This window comes from Rhincodon typus, chromosome 1 (assembly GCF_021869965.1).
Source record: "Rhincodon typus isolate 14 chromosome 1, sRhiTyp1.1, whole genome shotgun sequence".
NCBI lineage: Eukaryota > Metazoa > Chordata > Chondrichthyes > Orectolobiformes > Rhincodontidae > Rhincodon > Rhincodon typus.
The window spans coordinates 133,575,269-133,586,586 of NC_063332.1; the positions used below are offsets into that span (position 1 = coordinate 133,575,269).

At 41.2% G+C, this 11,318-nt stretch overlaps 1 protein-coding gene across 8 annotated transcripts in view; it reads left to right on the forward strand.

The window, feature by feature from the left end:
- Nucleotides 1-11,318, forward strand: part of slc10a7 (solute carrier family 10 member 7) — a 252,486-nt gene that overhangs the window by 24,681 nt on the left and 216,487 nt on the right. For 5 of the 8 annotated variants that reach the window (XR_007263258.1, XM_048603168.1, XM_048603150.1 and 2 more), the window contains exon 3: nucleotides 5,036-5,172. The exons of 1 other annotated variant lie outside the window; for it this stretch is intronic. Coding sequence is in view for 6 of the 7 variants with exons in the window: in XM_048603168.1 (XP_048459125.1) it covers nucleotides 5,036-5,172 (137 nt within the window). In the remaining variant the exon portion in view is untranslated. Of the gene's footprint in view, nucleotides 1-5,035; nucleotides 5,173-5,811; nucleotides 6,381-9,900; nucleotides 10,331-11,318 lie in introns of those variants that run through there. 2 more of the 8 variants (XM_048603173.1, XM_048603179.1) reach the window with 2 other exon arrangements.

An 11,318-nucleotide genomic window follows, 5' to 3' on the forward strand; every position in this document is an offset into this window, starting at 1 on the left:
GGCACAGAAAGACAGGCCCTTCAGCCCAAACTGGTCCACACTGACCAAAATGTCCATCCACGCTAACCCCATTTCACTGCACTTGGCCCATATTCTTCTAAACCTTTCCTATCCACATATTTGGCCAAATGCCTTTTAAATGTTGTTAATGTACCTGCCTCAACCACTCCCGCAAGCAGCTCATTCCATTTGCGTAACACCCTCTGTAAAAAAAGTTGCCCCTCAGGCTCCCATTTATTCTTTCCTGTCTTACCTTAAACTGATGCCCTCTAGTCCTCTATTTCCCCAACCCTGGGGAGTGTATTCATCCTATCCATGCCCCTCATGATCTTGTAAACTTGTATAAGATCCCCCTCCATTTCCTACACGCTAAAGAAGAAGGTCCTAGCTTGTCCAACTTCTCCCTATAACTCAGTCCCTTGAGCCCTGGCAGCATGCTTGTAAATTTCTTCTGCACTCTTTCCAGGTTAATAACATTCTTCCTATAGCAAGGTGACCAAAACTGAACACAATACTCTGAATGTGGCCTCACCAGCTCTTGTACAACTGCAACATAACTTCCCAGCTTCTTTATTCAATGCCTTGACTGATGAAGGCCAGTGTGCCAAAGCCGCCTTCACCACCCTGTCTATCTGTGATTCCACTTTCAGAGAACCGTGCACCTGAACTCCAAGGTCCCTCTGTTCCACTAAACTCCTTAAGGCCCAACCATTCACCATGAAGCTCCTACCTTGATTTGAGTTTCCAAAATGCAATACCTCACACTTATCTATATTAAACTCCATTTGCTATTTCTCAGCCCACTTCCCCAGCAGATCAAGATCCCGCTGCAATTTCTGATAACCTTCCTCACTGCCCACGATACTGCCTATCTTATTGTTATCCACAAACTTACTAATCATGCCTTGCATATTTTCATCCAAATCATTGATATAGATAGCAGCAGCAATGGGCCCAACACTGACCCCATAAGACACACCACTAATCACAGGTCTCCAGTCCGACAAGCATCCTTCCACTATTACCTGTTTCCTACCATCAAGCCAATTGTGTATCCAAATTGACAACTTTCCCTGGATTCCATGCGATCTAACCTTCCAGAGCAGCCTACCATGTGGAACCCAATTAAAAATCGGACTGAAATCTATATAGGCTACGTCTACCACCTTGCCCTCATCAATCTTCCTGGTCAGTTCATCAAAGGACTCTAACAAATTTGTGAGGCATGATCTCCCACGCACCAAGCCATGCTGACTACTCCCAGTCAAACCCTGTCTTTCCAAATGCATGTGTATCATATCCCTCAGAATCTTCTCAAGTAACTTACCTACCGCAGACGTTAGGCTTACTGGTCTGTTGTTTCCAGGTATTTGTTTGCAGCCCTATTTGAATAAGGGCACAACATTTGCTACCCTCTGGTCTTCCGGGACCTCACCTGTGGCTAACGATGATGCAAATATATCAGCCAGGATCCCCACAATTTCTTCTCTAGCCTCTTGCAGGGTTCTTGGATATATCTGGTCAGGACCAGGAGATTTATCTACCTTCATATATTCTATATGACCAACACCACCTCTACTGTGATATGGATTGTTCCCAAGATATTGCCAGTAGCATCCCCAAGTTCCCATGTCTTCCTCCATGGTAAACACACAGGAGAAATATTCATTGAGGACCTTGCCCATCTCCTGTGGTTCCACACACACATGTCCACTTTGGTCATTGAGCGGTCCTATTCCTTCTCAACTTATTCTTTTTCCTTTAGTATACTTAAAGAATCTGTTTGGATTCACCCTAATCTTCTCAGCCAAAGCTATTTCGTGCCCTGTTTTTGTCCCCCTGTTTTCCTCCTTCACAGTAAAATGCTGTATCCCCTGTACACCTCCAGGGATTCCCTTGACCCTAGCTGCCTGTACCTGAGCCATGCCAATTCCCCTTTGTTTTTTTTCTGGTGAAAGCCTCAATATCTGTTGTCCTCCAGGGTTCCCTACTGCCAACCTTGCCCTTCACCCTCTCAGGAACAGATGCACTGTTTATACAATTATATTTTACTAGACGTGAAGTGATTAATTAAAATAAATAATGTTAAGAAATTCTTTTTTTTTTGGTAGTTCCTCGGGATTGAGAATGACTGACTTGCTTCTGGCCTGGGGAGGGTGGAGGGTGGAGGGTGGAGGGTGGAGGGGTGTGGTATAGTGGGTAGGGGATGTGATTTTGCAGTAGCTGAATAATCGAATCCTGTGCTACAGAAATTGCCACAAGTGCGACAGGTGGTTTTTGATGAAGCGGTTGAGAGGGACACTCTGGATTCTGCTTGCTGTTTCTGCTGCTTGCACTTGACTTCCACATATTCTGCTAGGTGTTGCTGAAAATGGTTGGCATCTTTGCAGATGCTTCTTCCCCAGTTTGTATATTTGAATGCAAGGCATGCCTAAGTGTCAGTGGGGATGATGTGTTTGTTTAGGAAGCTTTCAGGATGTCCTTGTAGCATTTCCTCTGCTCTCCTAGTGATTGCTTACCATTCCTGAGCTTGGAGTAGAGCAATTCGTCATAGAGTCATAGAGATATACAGCATGGAAATGGACACTTCGGTCTAACTCGTCCATGCAGACCAGACATCCCAAATAAATCTAGTCCATTTTTGCCAGCATTCGGCCCATATCCTTCTCAACCCTTCTTATTAATAAATCCATCCAGATGCCTTTTAAATGTTGTAATTGTACCAGCCTCCTCCACTTCCTTTGGCAGCTCATTCCATACACGCACCAACCTCTGCGTGAAAAATTTGCCCCATGGATACAAATGGCTAGTTCTCTCCGTATTCCATTCTAACCAGTCTACCATGAGGAAACTTCTTGAATGCCTTACTGAAGTCCGTATACCTCACATCCACCACTCTGCCCTTATTAATCATCTTCGTTACTTCTTCAAAAACTCAAGTTAGTGTGACACGATTTCCCACGCACAAACACACATTGACTATCCCTAATCACTCCTTGCCTTTCCAAATACATGTAAATCCTGTCCCTCAGAATTACCTCCAACAACATGCCCACCACCGATTGTCAGGCTTACCAATGTCTGTAGTTCCCTGGCTTTTCCTTACCACCTTTCTTAAATAGTGGCACCAGGATAGCCAACCTCCAATCTTTTAGCACCTCCCCCAAGGCTATCAATGGTATATCTTAGCAATGGGCCCAGCAATCGCTTCCCACAGAGTTTTAGGGTGCACCTGATCAGGTCCTGGGGATTTATCCACCTTTATGCATTTTAAGACGTCCAGCACTACTTCCTCTATAATTTGGACATTTTACAAGATGTCGTTATTTACTTCCCCATGTTTTCTATCTTCCATATCCTTCTCCGCAGTTAACTCTGATGTAAAATATTCGTTTAGTACCTCCCCCTTCTGCTGTGGTTCCACACATAGGCAGCCTTGCTGATCTTTAAGGGACCCTATTCTTTCCCTAGTTACCCTTTTTTGTCCTTAACGTATTTATAGAATCCTTTGGATTTTCCTTAAGCCTATTTGCCAAAGCTATCTCAAGTCCACTTTTTGCTCTCCTGATTTTCCTCTTAAGTATACTCCTACTGCTTTTGTACTCTTCTAGGGATTCACTTGATCTCTGCTGTCTATACCTGACACATGCTGCTTTCTTATTCTTGACCAAAACCTCAATTTCTCTAGTCATCCAGGATTCCTTACACCTACCAGCCTTGCCCTTCACCCTAACAGGAACGTACTGTTCTGAACACACGTTATCTCATTTTTGAAGACTTCCCATCTCCCAGCCTGCGAACATCTACCCCCACCCTCCATCTACTTTTGAAAGTTCTAGCCTAATATTGTCAAAATTGGCCTTCCTTCATTTTAGAACTTCAGCTCTTAGATTCAGTCTATCCTTTTCTGTCACTACTTTAAAACTAATAGAATTATGGTCCAGGAAGTTTTGTGTTGTGCATGACCAGTGCCTCAATAGCAGGAATTATAAACAGGATGAGCGTGGTCAGATTGGTGCACCTATCTTTGCCAGTAGGTTGGTAGGGTTTTGCAAAGGGATTTGAGGTGTCTGCTGTACATGGTCCATGTTTCTATGCTTCTGATGGATGCAGAAGGGTGGGGACCACAGTTGCTCCATAGACCAGGAGCTTAGTTCTGAATTTAAGGTCTCAGTGTTTGAACACTCTGCTTGGGCATCTGAAGGATGCACTAACACTTTGGATCAATGTTGGATTTCATTGATATGCTTGGTTGCACTGAGAGGAGGCTGCCAAGATATGGGAAATGATCCACGTTGTCTAGAGGCTTGCCATGGATTTTGTTGGTTGACCGTTTTGGTTGGGTGCAGTGTTTTCTAACAGGAGCAGGCTGTAGAGAATGTGTTTTTTTTCATGTGTTTGGTCTGAGATTCATTTTCTCACAGGCCTATGTAAATGCATTGATGATGCTTTGTAGTTCAGCCTCTGTGCATGCGCAGGCATTGTCTGTGTGCTGCAGCCTGATAACAGAAGTTGGGGTGGTTTTGTTTCTGGCCTGGTGGTGCTTGAAGGTTGAAGTTTCCTGCTTACCCTGTAATTTGGCTGTAGTCTGATAGGGTGCTGCAGCTAAGAAGATGGAGAAGAGTGTTGGTGTGATGACTGCTGTGCTTGACCCCAGTTTGTACTCTGGGTCTGTGGTGGATCCGTTTGTGACAGTCACGCTTTGCACATGTGAAGTAGGTGGAGAATTGTGATGAATTTCTGTGGGCAGCCAAATTTTATATTCCACAATCCCTAATGGTTGACACAGTTGAAGTTGTGCTGTTAAGCATTTACCAAAGCAGTAGTCCATTGTTTTATTTTTATGATAGAAAAAGTTTGAGGAGATCAGTATTCTAGGCAGAACAGATCTAGAAGATAAATTGAAGGTTTTATTTAGTTTATGACTTAAAAAAACGTAAACATTAAAATGTCTGATTTTAGTTCTATTCTAGCATTTGTGCAAACTTGTTATTTTAAAGTTTTATGTCCACTTTGTTCCCCCTTTATATTTCAGGAGCTGACTAGTGCTTTGATGCATGTAAAACTTCACATGTTTGTGCAGATCTTCACACTTGGATTTTTCCCAACTGCTGTATGGTTTATTCTTAAATTATTAGCTCTGACATCAATAAACCCATGGCTTTTAAAAGGGTAAGTTTTTGTTTTTCCCTTCAATTCTTTGTTTAATGCATTTTAGTTTCTAAATTGCTTGAAACTTTAACAATTTTTGTATTATTGATATGTTGAGTTTTCTAACGCAAAAATGTTAGAAAATCCAGTCATTGTTGCTTTTAAAAGTTTTAATGTATGTTATGTAGTCTGCAATGAAGATTCATTCACGTTTTCATTCACAATTCTGCCCTTTTTTTAAGAAAAATGAAGTTAGTTGATAAAACATTAGAAATAGAGATGGAGAGATACAGTGTTGACAAAAAGAGTATTGAATTCTCCTACACACATTTAGCACCCTGTAGTAGATAAGAGTTTAGGCCCGGGGGTAAGATCTTCGAGTTGGTTGGAAGTAAATAAAATAAATCTAGTATTGAACTTATTTAGCACAAAAATGCTTATTCATGTTGAAATCATAGAGGATTACTGTTCCATCCCTCGGAACGTTGACTTTTGCAACTAAAACAAGACTTAACATTGTGTATTTACATAGATCTCCAGGGATTAGAGATTTCTGAAGTAACACATGTAGGCTTAACTTGTATAAGCAAATTACTTTCTTTTTGAATATTTTTCTTCAAAATTATGTGATTTTAATTTAAAATTCACCATTTACTTTAGGAAAGTAAGACTTATTTCCCATCTGGAACAGAACTGCTGACTAAATTAATCGGATGCATAAAGATGAATGGATACTGTGGACAAGTGAACATTGTTCTTGGTTCTAAGAAAGAAGAATAATAATTGATTAAAATTAACTGTCCTGTTGGTGATCCAACTTTTCACTGTGAAAATTCCAAATTATTCCTATTTAAACATTCTACCCTGTGGCTTAGTAATTGTATCTGATATGTCAGTCTGACAAAGGCTAGAGAAGCTGCTAGAAGTATTTTGTCCTCAGAAGATGATTAAAAAGAAAAATATTAAATTTGAAAAATAACCGTAGAACCCATTGACGAAATAAAGCACAGAAAGATGCCATTCAGCCCAGCGTATGTGTGTCAGGATCCTTGCCTCACTTTCCCCTCAACCAAAATTGAAGTATTAAAAATGCACAGATGGTAGGCACTTTAGAAAAGGTATGTCGTTTTCAGTACAATCTATCGCTGGATTCTTTTTGTTGTCGTGCTTCCTGTATCTTATTAAAGCACAAATATAAAAATAAATTCCAACTTGAGATTTGGAAGTGACATTTGAAAGCTACCGTGCCTTTATTTTGCTTTTGCATTAGAAATTATGTTTGAAGTCTGAAATAAAAACGGAAAATCTGAAAACGTTGGAATTACTGTACGGGTGAGGTGGCATCTCTTGAGAGAAAAACATTGTTAAACATTTCAGGTCTATGATTTTTCATGAAACTGGGGAAAGTTTAAAAATGTAACAGGTTCCCAACAAGTGAAAGGGGAGATGGTGGGAAAAAGAACAAAATAGAAGGTCTGTAATAGTGTGGGAAACAGGAATGATTAAGTGCCAAAACAGTTGCTAGTGAAAGGCAGAAGGAAGTGGTAATGGGTTAAGTTAATTAAAGACGTGTCTAGAGGAGGTACAAATGGCAGAATGACGAACAACTGCCACCCAAGAGCAAAAATTAAGAGGAAAAACGAGAGTAAAACCAAAATCTGCAAAGAAAAAGGAAACAAAATTGTAGCAGAAGCTGCAATCTGAAATTGTTGAACTCACTGAAATTGGAAGACCGTAAATTAACTTATTGATAGAGAAAATGCTGTTCCTTAAGCTTGTGATGAACTTCCTTGGAATACTGCAAGTGGCTGATGATAGGGAGTGAGCACAAGAGCAAGATGGGGAAATTAAAATGCCAGAAAACCTAGTGGTTTTACTTTTTTTTTACTTTTAGAGTCATGCAGCATGGAAACAGACTCCTCAGTCTAACTAGTCTGTGCCGAACATAATCCCAAACTAAACTTGCCTCACCTTCCTGCTCCTGGCCCATGTCCTTCCAAACCTTTCCTATTCATGTATTTATCCAAATGTCTTTTAAACGTTGTAATTGTACACACGTCCACCACTCCCTCAGGAAGTTCATTCCACACTTTGTAAAAAAAAATTTAAAAAAATTGCCCCTCATGTCTTTTTTAAATCTCTCTCCTCTCACCTTAAAATTGTGCCGCCTAGTCTTGAAATCCCCCATCCTAGTGAAAAGATAACTACTATTAACTCTACTTATACCCTTCATTATTTTAGAAACTTGTATAAGGTCACCTCTCGACTTCTTTCACTCCAGTGAAAAAGTTCCAGCCCACTTAGCCTTTCTTTATAACTCAAACATTCCATACCCGGCAACATCCTGGTAAATCTCTTCTGAAACCTCTCCAGCTTGTTGAGGTTGGTTGGCTCGCTGAGCTAGTTTGTTGTTCCAATTACGTTTCGTTACCGTGCTCGATAGCATCCTCAGTGCAGCCTGTGATGAAGCGTTGGTGTGTTTTCCCGCCTGGTTTTTAAACTCTGGGGTCCGTTGCGATGGATTGCCTCACTTCCGGGTTTCCTCCGTAGTGGAATGTATATGGGGTCGAGTTCAACGTGTTTATTAATAGCATGCTTCGTGGAGTGCCATGCTTCCATGTTTCCAGGAATTCTCGTGCTTGTCTCTGCCTAGCCTGTCCCAGGATCTTGGTGTTGTCCCAGTCGAAGTCGTGGTTCTCCTTGTCCATGTGGATCGAGATGAGTGAGTATTGGTCGTGTCTTTTTGTAGCCAGTTGGTACAACCCTATGACAAGTGCTCACCCGAACTAAAGACCCACTCCCTGCCATGGACAGGACCAATGTCATCTACAAGATCCCCTGCAGAGACTGCGAGAAACACTACATCGGATAAACAGGAAGGAAACTAACAACAAGAGTACATGAACACCAACTGGCTACAAAAAGACACGACCAATACTCACTCATCTCGATCCACATGGACAAAGAGAACCACGACTTCGACTGGGACAACACCAAGATCCTGGGACAGGCTAGGCAGAGACAAGCACGAGAATTCCTGGAAACATGGAAGCATGGCACTCCACGAAGCATGCTATTAATAAACACATTGAACTCGACCCCATATACATTCCACTACGGAGGAAACCCGGAAGTGAGGCAAACCATCGCAACGGACCCCAGAGTTTAAAAACCAGGCGGGAAAACACACCGACGCTTCATCAGAGGCTGCACTGAGGATGTTACCAAGCACAGTAACGAAACGTAATTGGAACAACAAACCAGTTCGGCGAGCCAACCAACCTCAACACCCACAACCCGAGCTATAAATCTACTCCAAAACCTCTCCAACTTAATAATATCTTTCCTATACCTGGGCGACCAGAACTGGACATTGTATTCCAAAAGAGGCCTCACCAGTGTCTTGTCCAACCTCAACATGACTTACTAATTCCCACATTCAAAGGACTGAGCAATGAAGGCAATTGTGCCAAAGGCCTTTTCAACCACCCTGTCCTATATGAGTTGCATACTTCAAAGAATTACATTCCTGAACCCCTAGGTTCCTCGATTCTACAACACTACCCAAGGCCCTATCCTTGTTTGTTGTACCAAAATGCAGTAGCTTGCATTTATCCTGATTGAACTCCATCTGTCATTTTCAGCCCATTGATCCGTCTAATCAATTGTAATCTTAGACAGTGAAGAAGGTTTTCTACTAAGCAACAAATTTTGCTGCAATCTGCCAACTTATCAACCATGTCTTCTATATTCTCTTCCCTTCTGAAGGAACTGTTCATCAGTTTGCCATTTACACTTTCTCTTAGATGTATCTTTTCTTTCTTGCTCCATCCATATTTCCTGCATTATCTACACTTTTTCATTCAGCCTATCACTGAAGTTCCATTTTGCACTTTTACACTCCACTCCCCTTTCAATTGCTTAAAAACTATTACATTTCCACCTTTTTTGCAGCTGTTACAGTTACGGCATTTATAAGATTTTCTTTAATAATTTAAAGTTTAATTCATGGTAAAATGAAGGCAGTCATATGACCTGTCTGAAGTCTGCTTGGCTGAGGAGGCTGTGAAAGATTAAAGGAAGACCCAGATTGTTTTGCTGGAAGAAGATATAAGGTGTTCTGCTCACTTTGAGACAATGGCAGCAGTCTGTTGAGACCGGTTGCTGTGTTTGGCTGCTCGTCTGAGTCCAAGGAGGATGTTGAGAGTTTCATGTTGTAAATGGTTATGCTGTAAACTTTCAAAGTACTTGCATGATGATAGAACTTGAGGGCAGCTAATCTGTTTTCCTACCTGGAAACAAGGCCTGTGTAATTCATGTTGTCATGGAAATGAGCTTTGAGAGACTAAGGGTTTCTAACATATTTGTGAAAACTCTCAGACACAGTCTTACCAGACCTTTAGGATCAGACTGCAGCTAGAGGCTGAACATTTTTGTGGCTCACTGAAAAGAAGCTTGCGTTTGGATTGGAAGACCAAATTCATGACTTTAAATGAGTTTGAAAGATTTGCCTATTTTGGGTTAGAAAAATGATCTTCAGAGGTATGCACCTTAGGTTGTAAAGTATATTCTGTGAAGTGAGTTTTTGATTGAACTTAAGAAAAAAGAATGTCCTGTTTATGATTTCAAGTCTATGTTCCCCTCAAAGGTGGCATTTAGTCTTTTGTTACAGTGAAAGTCTTGAAAAATAAATTTCTGTCATGTCATTATTTCAGCTATTAATGTAAGTTCAAATTTCCTTTTTGCAAGTTACTGGTCCCTGCAGAGATGATAACACTTTTCCAATGAAAGGTCAACAACCTTATGGATTATGCCTGGAGGAAGCACCATTGATACCAGTTTTTTGAGAGGCAAGTGATGGAGAAATATTAGAATGACCAATGCAACATTCAGGTTGTATTCTTCGATCTGGCAAAGGCTTCTAACTTGATGACTAGAAAGGAAGCCTGAGGATGTGCTAGAATTTGTGCAATCCCTGAGACAGATGCATGAATATTACAGGAGATGTACAAGGAGTGCCAAACAAGAAACCTCAAAAAGAGAGTAACAGCAACTGGATACTAATGAGGTGCAGATGTGGTGAAGGATGTGCGGAGTGACGAGAAAGGACTTAATCAGGAAAGCTAGTGAATATTGTGGAAGCTTTGGAGAAAGTAGCTGAGAAGAAATAAAAATGGTATGGTTGTATGTTGTGGACAGAAGAGGTGGGGTGGGGGGAATGGAACATGGGATGGGGCTGGTGATGGAGGAGGGACTCCTGGGGAAAAAAAGTCTAAAACTGAAGATTAAATGGAAAAATGTGGTTGGAAACTTTAATGAAGTGGGATTAGAAGAAAAAATGTTTCACAGACAGGAGGAGATAGAGATGGGCAATCAACCGTTATTGTGGCAACCTTAGATGAAAAGGAGGAGCTGAAAGAAGTGAATGATGATGAAAGGTCATTAATCTGGAGGGATAATGCTGTTTCTCCCTCCTCAGATGCTGCCTGACATGATTGTTTCTAGCATTTTCTATATTCACTTCTATATACTGAAAAAATTGTAAAATAAACTATTACCTGTTACAGAAAGCCCAAGACACCATTTGCCTTTCTTTGTAATGTCCAATCAAATGTCTATGTTCACTAGAAGCCTTAGACAGTAAAATGTTGTGACAAGTGACTTCTGTGTGTTTTTAAATTAATACGTTTGAACTCTGCTGTTGGTACAGATTTTAGAAAGAAGTATTTTATTTACTTTTAAACTGAACAAATAAATTCGTAACAATACAATGTGTAAGTTAAAGTCTGAAGCTGTGCAAAGCATGATAATACATTAGCTGGAGGTGGAGCACCATTCACCATATCCTGCTGGCTACCTTACAGCTAAAGGCTTCTGATGTAACTTTGGATCAGAGATAGTAGGAACTGCAGATGCTGGAGAATCTGAGACAACAAGATGCAGGGCTGGATGAACACAGCAGGCCAAGCAGCATCATAGGAGCAGAAAGGCTGACGTTGCGGGCCTAGAGCCTTCATCAGAAAAGGGGGAGGGGGTTCTGAAATAAATAGGGAGAGAGTGGGAGGCGGATAGAAGATGGATAGAGGAGAGGATAGGTGGAGAGGAAACAAACAGGTCGAAGAGGCGGGGATGGGGCCAGTAAAGGTGAGTGTAGGTGGGGAGTTAGG